The sequence below is a fragment of the Macaca nemestrina genome, chromosome 12, assembly GCF_043159975.1.
Source record: "Macaca nemestrina isolate mMacNem1 chromosome 12, mMacNem.hap1, whole genome shotgun sequence".
In the NCBI taxonomy this organism is placed as follows: Eukaryota; Metazoa; Chordata; class Mammalia; order Primates; family Cercopithecidae; genus Macaca; species Macaca nemestrina.
The window spans coordinates 75,122,090-75,144,139 of NC_092136.1; the positions used below are offsets into that span (position 1 = coordinate 75,122,090).

Genomic DNA, 22,050 nt, shown 5'->3' on the forward strand with positions numbered 1-22,050 from the left:
TTTTTGATTGGGATTGCTTTGGATCTAGATCAATTTAGGGAGACTTGACTGCTTAATAATATCACGTCTTCCAATCCATGAAATGGTGTATGTCTCCATTTATTTAAGTATTCTTTAATAGCTCAGCAGTGTTTTATGGTTTTCAGTGTACAGGTCTTTCACACCTTTCTTTAGATTTATTCCTAGTTATTTATTGATATTATATAGAAACACTGATTGATTTTTAATATATTAATTTAAACTCTTGCAATTTGTGGAATTTACTTATTAGTTCTAGTAGTTGGATTTTAAATTTCTTTGGATTTTTCTACATACACAGTCATAGCACCTTTAAGTAGATTTGCTTCTTCCTTTCCTATACCTATGGCTTTTATTTACTTTTAAAATGCATTATTATAATGGTTTGGACCTTGAGTACATGTGGAATAGAGTGATGAAAGTGGGTATCTTTGCCTTTTTTTTTTATTGTGAGTATAAGATTAGCTGTAGATTTTTTTCTATAAACTCTTTAGCAGATTGAGGAAGCTCCCCTTTCCTCCTAGTTTGTTGGGGGTTTTAAAAAATTTTTAACCAGTAACAGGTATTAAATTGTATCAAATGCTTCTTTTTTTTGAATCTTTTAAGATAATCATATGATCATTTTTCTTCATTCTGTCATTGATTGATTTTCAAATATTGTACCAACCTTGTATAGTATTTGAAAATCAGTCAGTAACAGAATGGTATAACCTACTGAGATAAACCCACTTGATCCAATTGCTTTGTCCTTTTCATATATTACTAGAGTTGATTTGCTAACATTTTGTTAATGATTTTTGCATTTATGTTCATGTGTAATAATTGGTCTATAATTTTTTTTTCCTATAGTGTTGTTCGTGTCATGTTTTGGTATCAGGGTTGTGTTAACCTCATGAAACAAACTGAAAGCATCCCCTCTTCTTCTTGGAAAGATTTTTGATACTACTGGCATTTTACCAGTGAAGCTATCTGAGCCTAGAGTTTCCTATGTGAGAAGATTTTTAATTACAAATTTAATTTATTTAACAGATAGTGGTTCTTTAGATTTTCTGTTTCTTTTGTTTGTTTTGGAAATTTGTGGATTTTAAACAGTTTGACTATTTCATTTAGGTTTAATTTATTGGCATAGAGTTGCTCATCATTTCTCCTTAATTCCTTTTAACTATCTGAAGGATCTGTAGTGATGTCTTGTCTTTCATGTTTATGCTGGTAATTTGTTTTCGAGCATCATTCTTTATCTCTCTTCTCTCTCACTTTTCACATCTACACCATCTTCCCTGTCACTATTTTAATTTAGGACAGAGCCATTTGTTACATGGACTGTTGGAATAACCTCACACTAACCTTCCTGTTTGCAGTCTCTTTTCTCTGTGTGCCATTCACCTTATTACAAGAAGAAATACCTTTCTAAAGTGCAAATGTAGTTAAATCTTTCCCAGCTTAAAACTTTTTAATTGTTTTCTAATGCCTTCAGAATAAAAATCTAAGCACCTTCATATGAAATACAAAACCATTAATGATAAGGTATTGATTTGTTTCATAGATGCCTCTCTTTCCTGTGTTTCTTCTCCCTTTTTATCTCTCTCTGCAAGCCATAGGGAACTGTACTTCACTGCCTTTGTAGGTATTCTAATTTGTCATTCTTTGTCTTAAACTTGAATGCAGGGTTTCTGATGTGATATGATCAATACTACCTTAGAACTTCTCCTTCAGTGAGATTGTTTTTAATATCTCATTGACATGGTCTCAGTTAACCTTTGTTAATAATTTACTTGACATATTTGTTTTATTCAGTGTATCTTCACATTCATAGAAATACATAGCCTCAAAGCACTTTTTTAGTCCAGTTTCAATTTATTACCTCAAATCATATTAAAAAATAGGAATGCATCTGTTTCCTATCACCAGAATACCTATCAGATAGCTACTTGATCTCTCCTTCCCAACAGCAGTGATGACGAGTTTTATTTCAGCTTGAGGGTGTTAGTGTTGATACTGACCACTCACCCATATTACTACATGATATATATTTCTTTCTTTATAGATTCCTTTGATAGTTTGCAAAATCAAGCAACATTCCTCCGAAATTGGCCAACCAGTTTGGAGGTAAAGCAGTTGTTTCTTTTTTAGTTAGTCCTTCACCTCTTTATCCCCAGGGGAATCAGGATGTCCCATGTTATTTTTCAAAGTCTAAATACTTCAAACTTTTATTCTCCTGTTGGGTTTGAAAGGGGGATGTTATTAGCTCTGTCGTGATGTAGCAGGGGCTCTGAAAGTCTATTTGGATAACACTGAAGATTGGAGGAAATGTGACTCTGTCTGTGTGTTTTAAGCCCCTAAGGTAAGATCAGAAAGCGTCTGGGGCAGTGAGAGCCAAATAGTTGAAGTCATACATTAATTATGGTCATGAATCATTTTTATTTTTAAAGTCTTTACCATTTGACAAGGTTGTTTGCATAGTACCGGTGAAGTTTTAGACAGCACTTTCCTACTTTTAAAGTAACAGGCTGTTTTGTTGATTTCTTCTCTGGGTTGATGATGCCTATCATTTTTAGAATTCTGATAACATTTTTAGTAAAAATTGCTGTTTCCTTACTTGAATGAGTAGTCTCTATGTGATTTTTATTTTGATACACTATTTTGAAGTTACAAATATAGGAAACTCCCGCATTGATCTTCCAATTAATCTCCCACTGATGTCAAAAATATCAAATTTTGGAACTGTGCTTTTATGTTCAGACATTAGACATTAAGCCAGCAAATATATTTTGAGTCCCTCCTTTGTGCCACATTCTGTACTTAGCATTTGGAATATACATGAGAAGATGAAATTTATTTTACCCCCAGAAAGATCTAGTAAAATAGGCAAAGAAATAAACAGTTGCTGTAAACTAGGGTTGTATAGTATTTATTGTGGTGCCATATACAAGTAGCAGATTTCCAGAGGAAGGAGTGCCTATACCTGTCTGTAATAGTCAGGGAAGGCCTTTGAAGAAGAGGTTGCTTGAGCTTCCTCTTAATGGATTAGGAATTTAGTTATCTGTTAAGGGATGTGAAGAACTTGTAGGCACATAGAACAGCTCACAAAGGGGTACAGCAGGAAGAAATGATAGGATATGTTTGGAGAGTTGCCAGTAGTTCAGCATTGCTGGAGATGAGGGTACAAGGTGAAAAATAATCAGGAATGAGACAGGATGTGTCAGCAGGGACTACATCACAAAGGGCCTTACCTGGATGTAAAATTACTGTAGAGCTATCTTTTTAAGAGAGTATTACTGTCAATGTAGATTAAACACACAAACACACCCAGACCATGAGGCAACAGGATGGAGTATAATCTCCTCTATTGGATTCCTTAGGAGCCCTGAGGGATTTGTTGAATTCCTGGTCTCATGAACAAAATAGCTATATTGAGAGTTGGTCCTTTTTATATGACCTAAGAAATCATCAATAAATGTCAGGCAATTTCTAAAAGTACAGAATATATCATGAATATTTCTAGGGTTTACGGTAATAATAATAATAATAATAATAATATTGGCAGAGGTAGCAATACCGTCAAATGCCTAAGAAAATGAACCTCTCATGTATATGATGACTTTCAGGTTAGGATTGATGACCACCTTTTAAAAACAGAGGTAAAATTCACACACAGTGAAATGCACAGATCTTAGTATAAAATCTGTGAGTTTTGGTGTACTCCTTACCCTAATCAAGACATCAAAGCCAGGTGCAGTGACTCACTCTTGTAATCCCAACACTCTGGGAGGCTGAGGCGGAAGGATGGCTTGAGGCCAGGAGTTTGAGACAAGCCTGGGCATAGTGAGACTCTGTATCTACAAAAAATTAGCTGGACCCAGTTGCATGCTCCTGTAGTCCCAGCTACTCGGAAGGCTGAGGCAGGAAGATCCCTTAAGTCCAGTAATTTGAGGGGGCAATGAACTATGGTCATGCCAGTGCACTCCAACCTAGGTGACAAAGTGAGACCCCGTCTAGAAAAATAAAGACTTAGAACATTTCCATCACCTCAGATAGTTGCTTTGTTCCCTCTTCTCTCTATGTCAGTCCCAACCACTCTTGATTTGTCACCATAGGTTGGTTTTACCTGTTCTTGAACTTTGTGGAAAGGGAATTATACAATATGGACTTTTCTGTTTCTGGCTTTTTTCACTCAACATATTGTTTTTGAGATCCATCCATATTGTTGTATGTACCAGTGGTGTGTTCCTTTTATTGCTAAGTAGATTTTCATTATGTGAATATAGCTCAACTGTCAATTCTTCTCTTTGACAGACATTTGGATTGTTTTCTATGAACATTCTTATACAAAGCTTCTTGTAGACATGTTTTTTATTTTTCTTGGGTAAATACCTAGGAGTAGAATTGCTGGGCCTTAGGTTAAATGTATGTTTAACTTAATAACTAATACTTTCTAAAAAAGGCACTGTTACTTTATTAGGCTGGTGCAAAAGTAATTGCAGTTCTTGCCCCCCCCCCCCCTTTTTTTTTTTGAAACGGAATCTTGCTCTGTCGCCAGGCTGGAGTACAATGGCACGATCTCAGCTCACTGCAACCGCTGCTTCCCGGGTTCAAGCGATTCCCTTGCCTCAGCCTCCCAAGTAGCTGGGACCACAGGCGTGTGCCACCATGCCTGGCTAACTTTTTGGATTTTCGTAGAGATGGGGTTTCACCATGTTGGCCAGGATGGTCTTGATCTCCTGATCTCGTGGGTTCTTGCAATTTAAATTTAAATTTAAAATAATTGCAAGAACTGTAGTTACTTTTGCACCGGCCTGATACATTTTTGCCAGCAACGCACGCAAGTTTTAGCTGTTCCACATCCTTGCCAGCATTTAGTGTTGTCATTTTAATTTTATCTATTCTAACAGGTGTGAAATGGCACCTCATTATGATTTTAATGTGCATTTCCCTGATGACTAAGACTTTGAGTGACTTTTCCTATGCTTATTGGCCATTCTTGTATCTTTTTTGTGATGTGTTTATTTCACTCTTTTGTCCATTTTTAATTGACTGTCTTGATTACTGATTTATAAGAATTCTTTATAGTCAGATAGGTGCTTTACAAATATTTCCTCCCAGTCTATGGACTGTTTTATTTTCCTAATGGCAGCTTTGTTAAGATTAACAGGTATTTCTCATTTTTTTAAAGTCTAGTTTATTCCTTTTTAATTTTATGATTAATTCTTTTTATGTCTTCTCTACTGAATATTTGTCTACCCCAAGGTTGCAAGAGATAGTCCTATATTTTTGGCCATAAGTATTATGATTTCAGCTTTTATATTTACTGTGATCCTCTTTAAATTAATTTTTGTGTGTATGAAATAGGAGATGAGATTGATTTTTCTCTATGCTTATTCAGTGTTCCATAGCACCTTTGTTTAAAAAACTTTGTTTTCTGCACTGATTTGCCTTGATTCCTTTGTCAAAAATTAATTTGCTGTATATGTGTAGGAGTATTATGGTGCACTTTATTCTCTTCTATTGATCTATTTATTTTTTAATCTCCATGACCATGCCATATTGTCTTAATTATGTAACTTAATAGAAACTCTTGAAATCTGGCCTATTTCAAGATTGGTTTGTCACTTCTAGATTATTTGCTTTTCTATATAAATTACAGTATCAGCTTATTAATTTCTGTCAAAAACAAAATCCTTTGGGACTGTGATTGGGAGTCTCAAGCTATTTATCCATTTGGGAAAAGCTGACATCTTTAACAATATGGAATCTTCCAGTCCATGTACATGTATTTTTTACTTACTAGTTCTTCTTTATTGTAGCAATGTTTTGTGACTTCAGGGTTGAGTCTTGCACATCTTTTATTTCATCCCTAAGTATTTTATGTTTTTTGATGCTGTCATTAAAGTATTATTTAAGAATTTCGTATCTCAATTGTTTGGGGCTAATACAGGAATACCTTGGAGATACTGAGGATTTGGTTCCAGGCTACCCCAATAAAGCAAATATCGCAACAAAGCAGTAAAGCAAATATTGCAATAAAGCGAGTCACATGAACTTCTTGGTTTCCCAGTGCATATAAAAGTTATGTTTATACTATGCTGTAGTCTATTAAGTGTGAAATAGCATTATGTCTAAAAACAATGTACATACCTTAATTAAAACATCTTTTATTGCTAAAAAATACTAATGATCATCTGAACCTTCAGCAAGCCATATCTTTTTGCTGGTGGAGGATCTTGCCTCCATGTCAATGGCTGCTGATTGATCAGATTGGTAGTTACTGAAGGTTGGAGTGACTGTGACAATTTCTTAAAATAAGACAACATGAAGTTTGACATATCAGTTGATTCTTCTTTCATGCGTGATTCTCTGTATCATGCAATGCTGTTTGATAACATTTTACCCAGAGTAGAACTTCTTTCAAAATTGGAGTCAGTCCTTCCCCTCAAACCCTGCCACTGTTTTATCAGCTAAGTTTATGATGATATAAATTTTTTGTTGTCATTTCAACAGTGTTTATAGCTTCTTCACCAGGAGTAGATTCCATCTCAAAAAACCACTTTTCTTGCTCAACTATAAAGAGTAACTCCTCATCCAATCAAGTTTGATCATGAGATCACAGCAATTCAGTCATACCTTCAGGCTCCACTTATAATTCTAATTCTCTTGCTATTAAAACCATATCTGCAGTTACTTCTGCCACTGAAGTCTTGAACCCCTCAAAGTCATCCATGAGGGCTGGAATCAGCTTCTTCCAAACTCCTGTTAATGTTGGTATTTTTACCTACTCCCATGAATCATGAATGTTCTGAATGGCATTCAGAATGGTGAATCCTTTCCAAAATGTTTTCCATTGATTTTGCCCAGATCCACTAGAAGAATGAATTATCTATGGAAACTCTAGCCTTATGAATGTATTTCTTAAATAATAATACTTGAAAGTTGGAATGCCTCCTTTATCCATGGGCTACAGAATAGATAATGTGTTGGCAGACATGAAAACATTAATCTCCTTGTACATGCCCATCAGCACTCTGGGGTGACCAGGTGCATTGCCAATGAACAGTAATATTTTGAAAGAAATCTTTTTTTCTAAGCATTAGGTCTCAAGAGTCCTAAAATATTCATAAAACCGTGCTGTAAACAGATGCACTGTCATCCAGGCTTTGATGTACCATTTATAGAACACAGGCAGAGTAGATTTAGCATAATTCTTAAGGGCCCCAGGATCTTCAGAGTTGTAAATGAGCATTAGCTTCAACTTAAAATCAGCAGGTACATTAACCCCTAATAAGAGAGTCAGCCTGTCCTTTGAAGCTTTGAAGCCAAGCATTGACTTCTCCTCTCTAGCTATGAAAGTCCTAGATGGCATCTTCTTTCAACAGAAGACTGTTTCATCTATTTTGAAAACCTGTTGTTTAGTATAACCACCTTCACTGATGATCTTAGCTAGAGCTACCGAGTAACTTATTGCAGCTTCTCCATTAGCACTTCCTGCCTCACCTTACACGTCGATGTTCTAGAGATGGCTTCTTTCCTTAAACCTCATAAACCAATCTCTGCTGTCTTCCAACTTTCCTTCTGCAGCTTCCTTACCTCTCTCAGCCTTCAAAAATTTGAAGAGAGTTAGGTCCTTGCTCTGAATTAGGCTTTGGGTTAAGAGAATGTTGTGGCTGGTTTGATCTTCTATCCAGACCAGTAAAACTCTTTCCGCATCAGCAATAAGGCTGTTTTACTTTATCATTCACGTGTTCACCGGAGTAGCACTTTTAATTTCCTTCAAGAACTTTTCCTTTGCATTCACAACTTGGCTGACTGTTTCATGCAAGAGGCCTAGCTTTTGGCTTATCTTGGCTTTTCACATCCCTTCCTCACTAAGCTTTGTCATTTCTAGTTTTTGATTTAAAGTGAGAGATGTAGGACTGTTCTTTTCACTTGAACACTTAGAGGCCACTGTAAGGCTTGACCCAATTTCATTATTGTTGTGTCTCAGGGAATATGGAGGCCCAAGGCGAGGAAGAGAGACTGGGAATGGCCAATTAGTGGAGCAGTCAGAACACACAACATTTATCAATAAAGTTCACTATCTTATATGGGTGTAGCTCATGGTGCTCCAAAATAATTATAATAGCAACACCAAAGATCACAGATCACCATAACAGATATAATAATAATGATAAAGTTTGAGATATTGTGAGAATTACCAAAATGTGACAGAGACATGAAGTGAGTACATGCTGTTGGAAAAATGGCTCCAGTAGACTTGATTGACTCAAGGTTGTCAAAAACCTTCAATTTGTTTATTTTTATTTATTTATTTATTTTTTTGAGACGGGGTCTCGCTCTGTCACCCAGGCTGGAGTGCAGTGGCCGGATCTCAGCTCACTGCAAGCTCCGCCTCCCGGGTTCACGCCATTCTCCTGCCTCAGCCTCCTGAGTAGCTGGGACTACAGGCGCCCGCCACCTCGCCCGGCTAGTTTTTTGTATTTTTTAGTAGAGACGGGGTTTCACCGGGTTAGCCAGGATGGTCTCGATGTCCTGACCTTGTGATCCACCCGTCTCGGCCTCCCAAAGTGCTGGGATTACAGGCTTGAGCCACCGCGCCCGGCCAATTTGTTTATTTTTTTAAAGCAATATCTATGAAGCACAATAAAGCAAAGTGCAGTAAAGTGAGGTATGCCTACATACAGAAATATCATTGATTTTTTTTTTTTTGTATATTGACCTTATATCCCATGACCTTGCTAAATTAACTTATTAATTTTAGTGTTTGTTTTGTAGATTTCTGATGATTTTCCACATGACAATTATGTCATCTACAAATAAAGACAGTTTGACCATTTGGTATGGAAATGTATAAGAAATACATGAGCTATATTTAAAGATAAAGAAACCAGGCGCAGTGGCATAGTGCTGTATCCCGGCCCGCGGGATGGTCGAAGCAGGCCCTGGAGGAGGGGGTGGGAATTTGGGGAACAAGAGATACGAGAAATGGAGACAAGACAGTGCTCTGATCAAGTCTCGTTTAATGGCGGTAATGCAGTGCCTTATATACACTTGGAGGGGAAGGGGTTGGGCCAAGGCGAAAATGATCTCATAGTGGAGGCGTGGCCAGATAGGTATTGGTTTCTCTGGTCCAAGGTCATGTTGCACCTGCGCTGTCAGGTAGTAATTTTCGCGGGCGCGGGAAAAATGGGTGAAGAAGAAGCAGGAAGAGCGCCATCTTTTATGAGGTATTAATACAGGGAAAAAGGTAAATCTAGGGAGGAGGTAGAAGGTGGAAATGAATAGAGCTCAGGCGTTTTTAATCGTCAGTTATTATTCGCTATGGCCGGGGCGTGCAGCTCCGGACAGTGCTGTAATCCTAGTACTTTGAGAGGCGGGCAGATTGCTTGAACACAGAGTTTGAGACCAGTCTGGGCAACATGGTGAAACCTCGTCTCTGCAAAAAATACAAAAATTAGCCAGGCGTGGTTCTGCTATGCTCGTAGTCCCAGCTATCTAGGGGCCTGAGGTAGGAGAATCACTGGAGCCTGGGAGGTCAAGCCTGCAGTAAGCCGTGTTTGCACCACTGTACTCCAGCCTGGGCGACAGAGTGACACCCTGTCTCAAAATAAAATTAAATTAAAATAAAGATAAAGAGACCAAGAAGCAAAAACACAAAACCATAACTTAAAAATAAAAATAGCTCTTAATATTTTCATTGTTCCTTGAAAGAGACCTTACTGAAAATGTAGTTGCTAGTTTGAACCTGGCCAAGTATTTAATTCCTCCTATTTGTCTTTTCTATCATCTTTTGGTTTTTTCTTATCTCTTTGAGAGTGCTATCTGCTTTGATTCAACCTTCTCAGCTGGGATTACTGTGAATTCCTTTTTTCTTTATGGATACCTAGAAGTAATAGTCGCCTTTGAGAACGGTGATACTCTCTCGGTGACTTTAGCAATCCACTTAATTTCACTGGGCCTCAGTTTCCATATCTATAAAATGATAGGATTTTACTATATTACTTTCTCAGGGCTCTTCCCGACTCCTTTGAGTTCTTCATCTTACCTGACAATACATCAGAGGCAGGCAGGCAGGTACAAAAGGGTGTTTTAGAGCTTTAATGTTTTAGGATTTATTGTATTCCTTGTTATTTCATTGTGAATATGCTAGATAATTAAATAAATTGGGTTCATTATTAAATCTTTGTATCCTCAAGGTTTGTCATTTATATCTGAGGCTCTTTGTTGAGTTTACTGTCAACTCATTTTCATTTTTCTATAACTTATATTTCTAGGCTTCATAGAGCCCAGTGTGCAATTAAACAGACTCAGGTAACTGTTCAGAAAATTGGGAAGGAAATTGAAGAAAAACTAAGACTCACATCTACAAGCAATGAGCTGGTAGGTTTTTATGTATTTACCTGTTTACACTTCTTGTTTTCTAAAGGAGAGTATCATATTCTTCTAGGGTTAATTTTAAAAAACCCTTTAGATAGTTTTTATCTTATTAATGTTCTACTGAGAGTTCTATTGGCATTTAAATGTTGGAAATAAACTTTCCCATCTGCTAATAGTGTAACACGCAAAGTGCCTGCTTTATTCTGCTAGATGAAACTTTATATTACATAAAATTACTTAGAAGATAATTAACAGGCAGTTTTATTAATGTGAACTCTAAACATGAATTATATAGTGAATGAAAAATAGCTGCCAGGAGGAAAAAAAATAAACTATGGGAGCTAATCTACTTTTAAAAGATGAATTTAAAAAGTATTTGGACTGAGCAAAATAAGTCTGGTTTGTGGACAGTGATCTCTTTTGGGAAAACTCTTATTAAGGAGCCATTTCCAAAGAAACAGAAATCCTAACCCAAATGGGCAGATTGAAGATATTAATATAATTTTGAGTTGTTTTTCCTAGTGGAGTGGAAAAAATGTCTATTTTGTAATGAATATTGTGTTTTTGTAAGCACAGTAGTGGGTATGGCTAATAAACTGAGCTTTTTTTTAAAGCCATTTGGGTATGAATAGCTTTTGAGGAACTTTGTGCTGTGGATTGGACTTAAAATAAAATTCAGATCTTCAAATTAAGTTCTAGATAAAATTATTTAAATATTTGTTTGTGTGAACTCATTATCACAGATAGGCATCTTCCTATTGTCATTTACACCCGTCTCAGCTTAGCAGAGGGCCTTTACATCCCCAAACGAAAGCTTTTTGTTGCCTTGAAGATCTGCCCAAGATAATCATATAGTAGAAGTGTAGAAAAGCAGCAATGCACTTAACCTTACAGAAACTTCCCTCTCATGGAATTTGAAATTAATATGTTAGTTCAAACTGTATACAGTTGCTGATTTTATAGCTAGTGCTATACTTGGCAGGTAGCAAACATACAAAATAGGGTAGCTGCAATAGGTGTAGTAGTAATTCTTATTATTCACGTGACTTTCCTTGTCTATAAAAGCATCTTCCATTTCAAAGATGCTGCTAAACCACCTCTTGTTGTAACTTAGCCCCAGCAGAAGACTAAATTTCAGACTATTGAAGGGTGACGAAAAATCACTGATTTTAATTCTTTCTGTAGTGTATAAAAATGCTGGATTTTTAGAACCTTTGGGGAAAATTGGTAGGTTTTATTTTTGTTTTCCTCTCCCAAGGCAAGACTGTTAAATACTTGTTTCATTAAATGACAGCATATGCTTTATCTCAGTGTGGAAAAATGTATTTTTAATCCTGTTTTTAAAAGAATATAATTGGTGACACAGAGCAAGGTAACAATGTGTGAGTTTAAAGAGGTCAAGTTCAGAGGTTCACTGTGTGTTTTTATGCTGCCTAGTCAACACAGAAGAAAAATCACTGGATTTTTGAACTGAACGTGAACCTAGAAATCATCTAGTTCCCTAATAACCCCATTCAAAACTATAGCCCCCTCAGTACATTCTGTCCCTTTTCCTGCTCTATTGTTCCCTGTAATATTCATTATGATTTACCATGATACATATTTTGCATATTTTTCTATCTCTCTAAACTCTTTAAGGCGAGGGATTTTTGTCTCTCTCTCTCTCTTTTTTTTTTCTTCTTCTTTTTTCTTTTTACATTGGTGTATTTCCAGCATCTAGAAAAGTGTTTGCCGCACAGTAGGTGCTCAGTAAGTATTTGTTGAATTTAAGAATGAATCTAGCATAATGTCCTCTTAAAATAGGACGGTAAAATGAAGCTTAAAGAAGGGAAACAGCTTTCCCACAATCATTTGACAATAGAGACAGATAATTTGGTTTACTTGTTTCCTTTTAGAGAATGTTAGAGAATAATGCCATCTACATGTTAGTGAGTCACTTTAAGGTTTACCTGTAGCATATTAGAAAACTTTACTATTTGTCTTTTACTCATTTACTTTTCAATTTGGCCCATGGCCATTGTATTCCAACCCATCCATTTCCAATATTTAAGAAATCATTTTCATTTTAACCTAAGTAAAAATTCAACAAGAAGGCATATTTGATGTTGAAAGAAATCGGATTACCTTCCAAGACCATGTGTGATTAACTGTGTTATAAGAAATTGGGTTCATACTTGGTGACTTTCAAAAATTTGGCATCTTCTCACATTACATGAATGCCTAACGTTTTTTGGCATTTAATTATATTTATGAAATTTCTGCTGTTGTCATTTTGAATTTTTACTTACGTTTTATAATTTTTTTGTTTGTTTCAAGGTGAGATCTCACTATGTTGCCTGGACGGCTCTTGAACTCCTGGCCTCATGTGGTCCTCTCACCTGAGCCTCCCGAGTAGCTGGGATTATAGGCGTGTACCATCACGCACAGTTTGTTTCAGATTTTGTCAAATTCCTTTCCCGTATCTGTTTAGATAAATGTATGTTTTTTGTCTTCTGGTATTATGGTGAAATACATTGGTTGATTTTTTTTTTTTTTTTTTTTTTTTTGAGACAGAGTCTTGCTCTGTCCCCCAGGTTGGTGTGCAGTGGCACGATCTCAGCTCACTGCAAGCTCCGCCTCCCGGGTTCACGCCATTCTCCTGTCTCAGCCTCCTGAGTAGCTGGGACTACAGGCGCCCACCACCACGCCCGGCTGATTGTCTTTTTAGTGGAGACGGGGTTTCACCGTGTTAGCCAGGATGGTCTCGATCTCCTGACCTCGTGATCCGCCCGTCTTGGCCTTCCAAAGTGCTGGGATTACAGGTGTGAGCCACTGTGCCCAGCCGGTTGATTTTTTAATGTTAACCCAACTTTGCATTCCTGGGGAGAGCCCTCTTGGTCATGGTGAATTACTTTTTAACGCTTATTACTGGATTTAATTTGTTAAAAAATTTTAAAGAAATTGTGCGTATGTATTTATAAAGAATGTTGGTCTGTAGTTTGTTTTCTTGTAATCTCTTTGTCTCATTTTGTTGTCAGGGTGACATTGGCCTCAACTCACTTTTGGAAAGTGTTTTCCCCCTTTTTGTTTTCTGGAAGAATACGTGTGGAATGGGAATGTTAGGTAGAATTTACATTGAAGCCATCTGGGTCTGGAGGTTTTTTTGTGGGAAGGTTTTTGATCTGGGAATTCAGTTTCTTTAATAATTTACCTTTTGCATGAACTTTGGTAGCTTGTGTCTTTCAAGCATTTGTCCACTTCATTTAAGAGGTCAGTCTTTTTACATTTTAGCTATTCTAGCAGTTACATAGCATTTTCTCTTTTTGTTCTGAATCGTATTTCCATGATGAGCATTTTTTCATATCCTATTGGATATGCATGCATCTTTTAAGAATTATCAGTTTAGTGGCCCACGCCTGTAATCCCAGCAATTTGGGAGGCCAAGGCAGGTGGTTCACTAGGTCAGGAGTTCGAGATCAGCTTGGCCAATATGGTGAAATCCTGTTTCTAATAAAAGTAGAAAAAATTAGCTGGGCATGGTGGCGTGCATCTGTAGTCCCAGCCACTTGGGAGGCCGAGGCAGGAGAATCACTTGAACCCGGGAGGCAGAGGTTGCAGTGAGCCAAAATTGCGCCACTGCACTCCAGCCTGGGTGACAGAGTGAGACTCCATCTCAAAAAAAAAAAAAAAAAAAGCATCAGTTAAAATATTTTTGCCCACTAAAAATAAACTCTTTATTTTAGATTTATAGGAGACTTGCCAAGATAATTCAGAGAGTTCCCACATACCTTTCATCTGGTTTCCCTAATGTTAACATCTTACATAACCATGGTACATTTGACATGGTGCATGGTTAATAAAAAAAAGGACATTGATATGATATTATTAACTATGGATTTTATTCACATTTCACCAGTGTTGCCATTAATGTCTTTTTGAAAATAAATAAACTTTGAATTTTAGAAGAGTTTTAGATTGATAGAATTATCACAAAGATAGTACAGGGACTTACCCTATATGTACCACACCCAGTTTCTCCTATTATTAATATCTTGCCTTAATGTGGTACATTTGTTACAATTGATGAACCTATATTGATAAATTATTGTTAACCAAGGTCCATGGAACCAAGGTTCAGTTTTTTTTTTCCCCAGCTTTTAACTAATGTCCTTTTTCTATTCCATAATCCTATCCAGGAAAATATACTGCATATAGTAATAGTAATAATACTTCCTTAGATTCTTCATGGTTTTGAAAATCTTTCAGACTTTTCTTATTTTTGATGACCCTGACAGTTTTGAGGGCTTTGACGGGGCAGGTATTTTATAGAATATTCCTTAATTAGGATTTGTCTGATGTTTTTCTGTTGATTGACTGGGTTCTGGTGCCTATTGTTGTTTCAGTATTTAGTCCAGGAAACCACATTGGATTTAGTCATCATTTTTTCCTAGTCTTCTCCTATCTATGTGTTTGTTTTCCTTTTTAAAATCACTGACTAATCACTGTTGATGTAAACCTCGGTCTTTTGGTTAAGGTAATATCTCCCAGGTTTCTCCAATACAAAGTTCCCTTTCAATACTCTGTTTTTTGAAAACAAGTTACTTAGTTAGCCTACAATCAAGAGGAAGGGAATTAAATTCCACCTCCTGGATGGGGGAATATGTACATATATTATTTGAAATTCTTTGAGAGGAAAATGTGTCTCTTCTCCCACCACTTATTTGTTTATTTAATGACTTGCTAGTGTGGGCTCATGCATGTTTATTTTATACTTTGGGTTACAATCCAGTACTATGTTATTTATTTTCTTGCTCAGTTTTGGATTTGGCCATTGAGAGATCTTTCCAGTTGGCTCTTACGTCCTTTTGATACACCCCTATCTCTTTGTTTGTTTTTAAAAGACTTCCTTACTCCTTGGCACTATGTGATCCAGTCTCATCTTGTGTTTTCCCCATCCCAGCCCTAGAATTAGCCATTTCTCCAAGAGCCCTGTTCCTTTTGTTTAATAATGATATTAAACAAATATTAAATGTTATTAATTTAATTAAAATATTAAATAATGATTTAATATTTTAATTAAAAATTAAATTTAATATTAAAATATTAAATTTAATATCAAATATTAAATAATGATATTAAACAAGATGTGGGCTTGTTGCCACTGGATTGCTTCTAGGATCTCTCAGTGGACAGAGCTATGTATGCACATGTTTCTATCTCTCTCTATGTATTAAAATGAGTTGGGGCCGGGCATGGTGGCTCGTGCCTATAATTCCAGCACTTTGGGAGGCCGAGGTGGGCGGAACACAAGGTCAGGAGATAGAGACCATCCTGGCTAACACGGTGAAACCCCACTCTACTAAAAATACATTTTAAAAAATTACCTGGGCGTGGTGGTAGGTGCCTGTAGTCCCAGCTACTCGGGAGGCTGAGGCAGGAGAATCACTTGCGTCTGGGAGCCTGAGGTTGTAGTGAGCCGAGATCGCACCACTGTACTACAGTCTGGGCGACAGAGCGAGACTCCGTCTCACAAAAAAAAAAAAAAAAAGAAAAGAAAAGAAAAGAAAAGTTAATACTAATCATTTACACTTTAATACCACAAAGTGCTTTCTAGCTGTCCCCTTCATGTTGTTTATTTGTATTATCTTTTTCTGATAGTGAGAAACCTGACTCCCATTATCTGTCATTTATGTACTCATTTGTTCAGTCCTAGTATACGTGTAAAGTAGTTTCAGATTTGTTCTCTCTTGCTCCCGCTGTCTTCTTTAAGGAAATAAGGTCTTGCTCTGTCACCCAGGCTAGAGTGCAGTGGCACGATCATTGCTCACTGCAGCATCAAACTCCTAGGCTCAAGTTGTCCTGCCTCAGCCTCCTGAGTAGCCACCTGCCCAGATAATTTTCTATTTTTTGTAGAGGCAGACTTGCTGTATTTCTCAGGCTGGCCTCAAACTCCTGACCTCAAGCAATCCTCCTGCTTCAGCCTCCCGAAGTCTTTTCTCTTTTTTATTGAAATGGAGTCTCACTCTGTTGCCCAGGCTGGAGTACAGTGGCACGATCTGGGCTCACTGCAAGCTCCGCCTCCCGGGTTCACACCATTCTCCTGCCTCAGCCTCCCAAGTAGCTGGACTACAGGCGCCCGCCACCATGCCCAGCTAACTTTTTTTTTTATTTTTTATTTTTAGTAGAGATGGGGTTTCACCATGTTAGCCAGGATGGTCTCAATCTCCTGACCTTGCGATCTGCCCACCTTGGCCTCCCAAGGTGCTAGGATTACAGGTGTGAGCCACTGTACCCAACCAGTCTTTTTCCATTTTTAATTCAGATTTTTGTCTTCTTATTTTTGGTTTGTAAGTATATGTGTGTGTTTCTGTATACAAATCCTTTTTCTGTTTTGTGTGTTGGGAATACTTTCTTTTTGGTCTGTGTCTTGCCTTTTTGTATTCTTAACAGTATTTTCTAAAGAGCAAAAGTTTTGAAGTTTGATGAAATCCAACGTGTTTAATTTTAATTTAATTTTTTGTGTTCAGGGATTTTTGTGTTAGAAATATTTGCGTAACCCAAGGTCACAGGAATTTTCTCCTATGTTTTGTTCTAACAGTTTAATAGTTTTGGGCTTTACATGTATATCTCCAATCCACCATTCTTACAGTTCTGTAGTTCATTGTTTTGTATCACATAAGTAAGGGTAATTTTTTCCCCCTGCATGGATATCCAGTTGATATCCATCATTGGATATCATGATTAGCATCGTTTATTGAATAGTCTTTTCATTCCTCATTTAATTGCCTTGATATGTTTGTTCAAAATCAATTGATCATATATGTATACATCTATTTCTGGATTTTCTATTCTGTTCCATTGATCTATATGTCTGTATTTCCCCAATAGCCAACTCACTTATTATTGTAGATTTGTCATCTTAAAACTTGACCGGGTAAATCTTCCAACTTTGTTTTTTTTTTTTAGACTTCTGTGGTTTTTCTGGGTTCTCTATATTTCCAAGTTAATTTGAGAATCAGTTTGTCAATTCCTACACACACAAAAAAAAGGCCTGCTGGAATTTTGATAAGAAGCTGTAGATAAAATTATGGAGAATTGCTGTCTTAACAATATTAGGTCTTTCAGTCCGTGAACATCGTGTATATCTCTTTTACTTAGATTTCTCTCTGATTCTCTTTATAATGTTGTAGCTTTCACTGTAGAGATTTTGGACATCTTTTGTTAGAGTTATTCTTAAGTGTTTTATGGGAGTTTTTTGGCAGGGGAGGCATTATTACAAGTGGAACTGTTTTTGAATTTTTATTTCTCATTTGTTTGCTGCTAGTATGTAAGAATACAATTAATTTTAACTTATTAATCTTCTGTATTACAATCTTGTTTTATTAACTTATTCATTATGCTAGTTATTTATAGTTTTTTGGGATTTTCTGTGTAAACAATCATAACGGCAAACTTGTAGAGTTTTATGCCCTTTATTTGATTTTTATCCATTACAGTGTTGGACAAAAAAGTAGTTAGAACAGGAATCCTCACCTTGTTACTGGTTTTAGGGAGAAACCATTCATCGTTTCTCTATTAAATATAGTACTAGGAATGCCCTTCATTAATTTTAGGAAGTTCCTCTTATTCCTAGTTTCTGAGAGTTTTTATCATGAATAGACTTTGAATTTTGTCAGATGGTTTTTCTATATCCATTGAAATGATCATATGGTTTTTTTTCTTTATTCTCTTATTGGTTTATTTTCAAATGTTTAACATTGCATTTCTGCAATAAACCTACATTGATTATAATATATAATTATTTCTGTGTTTTGTTGGATTTGTTCTTATAATTTTTTTTCCTTCATATTGTCTTGGGTTTGCTTTGGTAATAATTTAAGAAATTTTGCACCTGTATTTATTAGGGATGTTGTGATACAATGTTTTGAATTGCCTTTTCGGATTTTGGTAGTAGGATTATGGTAGCTTGGTAAAATTAGTTGGGCAGTGTTCTTTTTTTCCTATTCCATCTTGCCCAGGAGCAGAAATCTGGACCTTTTAAATATTTTCTAGTTCTCTGCTGATATTTCACATCCTTTTATTCACTATAAGAATATTTCAATTTTTGTTGACATATTCGTGGGAGTGGCTTTAAAGTTTTTGGTAATCCTAACATCTGGATCATCTTGGGGTTGGCATCTGTTGGTTTTCTCCTCCCTAGAGAGTGAGTCACATTTTCCTGACTCTTCATATATTGGGTAATACTGCATAGTATCTTGGACATTGTGAATGTAATTTGGTGGAATCTCTGGATTTTGTTACTTTGTTCCAAAAAATGTTGATGTTTTTATTTTAGCAGATAGTTAACTTGGTTAGACTCAAACTGTCATGCCTGCAATGAACATTGGCTCAGATTTCAGTGTAGTCCTTTTACCCTTAGGCACAAGCTTCTTTCTGTTTGTCTCACGCATGTGTAGTATAGGACTTAAGAGACTTAGGTTGAATTTAAACAGAATCTAGGGTGCCCATTCTCTGCCTTCCTCTATTCTTGCACTCTTGATTGCCTGACCATTTTTCCCTGGTTCCTCTGGTCAGAAAGAAAGTTGACTTTCTTTTGGAGTTTGCAGCCACCCTCAGGGAAAAGCCACAGAAAAGGGGAATTTCATTTTATTGGTTGTTTATGCCAAGTTCTGACTCAACTCCAAAATATGCCTGCCATTGATCATTCTCAAGAACTTTCAAGTAGTGATTTTTGTATTTTTTCCATAGTCTATATCTGTTATCCATAGTCTGTGTCCTCTATGAGAGGACCAATTTGTTGCGTACTTACTCTTTTACACCAGAAGCAGAGCTCTTGTACATTTTATTATTACATATTTTTGCTGTATCCTCCTGGCTAAACCCGGGTTCTAAGCCTGTTATTGCTAAGTCTATGAAATTAATTGATTGGAAATATTTTCTAAGGAAATCTTTTCCTTTTCTTAGTGGTTGACTAGGTGTAGGTGCAGTAGAAATAACCTGTAAATGACATTTAAAAGCAAATGTGTTAAGTTTTGGGACAGCTGCCACAGTTTTAAAAACTTTTTTCTGATTGTTAATTATTTTCAATTTTGGGGGGGTTAAATTACTATAGATGAAGATAAAATATACCCTAAGCTGTCAATTCTCAAAGTTTTTGTCTCAAGACTCCTTTATACTCTTAAAAATCTCAAAGAATTCAGCAATACCTTTTTGTGAAAAATAAGCATGTTTTTCTGAACAAAAGGTTTAATTAGCATTGTATTGCTTAAATATTTTGTGAATTTAACTCTATTAAGCTTATGTCTAGCCTAATAAAAGACACCTGGATTTTCACATCTGCTTCTGCAGTGAATCTGTTGCAATATCATAAGTCTTGCAGATTCTGGTAAACTCCATCATAGACTTATGAGAAAATGAGAGTGGAAAAGAGGCATACAGCTTAGTATTATGCTATTATATTTTATCTTACAAGAGTCTGTAAAGATGTCAGGAACCCTCACGATTCCCAGGAACATGCTTTAGGAACTTTTGCCCTAAGGCAAAAAGTTTTAACTCCAATATCATCAATGTGAAGACATTTGTTCCGTTACTAAGAGAACATCTCATATCAAAAATACAAAATCCAAAACACCCCAATGAGCATTTTCCTTGAGTGTCATGTTGGTGCTCAGAAAGTTTCAGATTTTGTAGCGTTTTGAACTTCAGATTTTCAGATTTGGCATACTCAACATATAATATGTCATTTATACGTTAGTCATCTTTCTGAAATGAATGTTTAACATTTCCCATTTTTTTTGGCAACGACTCATATATAGGAATGTGTGTATCTGTGATTTTCAGTTCACATATAGTGTTGTATAGAAACACTAAAATCTAATTAAAAGTAATCTATTGGAGATATATGTGTGACATTACACTTGGAGTAAACAGATAAATAGAACACTGAAACTCATTAGAAGATTATGGAACATTAAGATCTTTGAGCAATTCGTCTTTGATGCATTAGAAAGGAAGCAGAACTAGATTCCACATGGGTTTGTTTACTCATCAGAAATTGGAGCCAACAATTCTGGTTTTGAATGACTTGATATATTTCTATAAATGAGCCAGTTTCTGAACATGGACCATAACACAAACACTATACACATACATGCCTTCCCATATTAATGTAGTATTTAGATTAACTTGTAACCTTAGTTCTTTAAATCTAGAAAACATATCTCAGTATGTACCCTGGAATAGAGCAGATTATCCTCCTAGCCAGGCATATCCCTGTGTTTTCTGAAGATTTGCTTTTCTTTTTCTGTATTTTCTTTCTCTGCCCAGGTAGAATTCAATTTACATATTTTGTGGAAAAATTCAAGTTAAGCAAGTTGAATACCTCACTCTTTGTGGGAAAAGATTGCTTCCTAAAGATTTTACCTTTTTCCTCAGTGATGTAAGAACACCTTAGGCTTCTTGATTATACTATTACATTGCTAAAGAAAACTCAGATTGTTTCTTCATTCCTTTTTCTTTCATAATAAACAAGCTCATTGACTTTTTTTCTAATTATTTTTATAATACATATAAGATTTATGATCTCATTTCATTTTTAAATGTACAGCCCGGTGGTATTAAATACCTTCAAAATGTCATGCAACCATCATCACCATCCATCTCCAGAAGTCTTTTAAACTGAAACTGTACCCATTAAACAGTAACTCCTCACTTCCCTCTACTCCCAGCCCCTTGCAACTACCATTCTACTTTTTGTCTCTGTGACTTTGACTGTACTCTATAAGGAACTCATATAAGTGGAATCATGCAGTGTATACCCTTTTATGGCTGGCAGTTTCACTTAGCATAATGTCCTCAAGATTCATCCATGGTGTAGCATATTGCAGAAATTTCCTTCCTGATTAAAGCTGAATAGTATTTCATTGTATGTATGTACCATATTTTGCTTATCCATTCATTTATTGATAGACACTTCGATTGCTTCTGGATCTTAGAACGTTGTGGACTTTTGGTTTCTGTTTTTACAGTGGGCTGGCAGGGCAAAATGGCTTTTGTCTACAGTAGACCTAAATTCACAGAAAGTAGAGACCATTTCTCATTCATTTAGAAGCATGTAGTAGGGCCTTTATTAATGTTTGGTTTGTTTAGAAACATTCTTTGTAAAGCCATATTTCATAGACCTTTCAAGCTAAATATAATAGTGATTGGAAATAAGTTTTTCTGCTGTTTTCTCAGCTTGAATGTCTTTAACAGATGATCATACCATCTGTTTAGAATCAGTATTTCAGGGATGAGTAAGAAAGCATCTTGGGTGAGAAATGATTGCTGTAAGTACTTTTAACACATTGCCAAAAATCATTTTCCATGCCCGTTGCTTCAACAAGGCCATAGCATGATGCATCTCACTGAGTTCCCAGGCTTCCTCACTGTCTGTGAGTCAAATCAAGATACTAACCTTTTCCTTTTAAAGTTTTCTATCAGCTTATCCTGGATCCTTAGTAACCTATTTATTTAATGGATGAGTTTTGTAGTTACAATTTTAATTGTTTATACCTTAGGAAGGAGATAAAAATTTACTAGCTATAACCAATTTGCTGTTTGCTTAAGATTTATGTCATGGAAAATCAGGAAAAGTATATTAGTGACACTGATAAAGACCAGGAGAGAAGGACATACACATTCACAGTG

At 36.1% G+C, this 22,050-nt stretch overlaps 1 protein-coding gene across 5 annotated transcripts in view; it reads left to right on the top strand.

The window, feature by feature from the left end:
* Nucleotides 1-22,050, top strand: part of LOC105468772 (UV radiation resistance associated) — a 325,660-nt gene that overhangs the window by 136,159 nt on the left and 167,451 nt on the right. For all 5 annotated transcript variants that reach the window (XM_071075322.1, XM_071075321.1, XM_011719113.2 and 2 more), the window contains one exon: nt 10,281-10,386. In XM_071075322.1, coding sequence (XP_070931423.1) covers nt 10,281-10,386 — 106 coding nt within the window. The remainder of the gene's footprint in view (nt 1-10,280; nt 10,387-22,050) is intronic.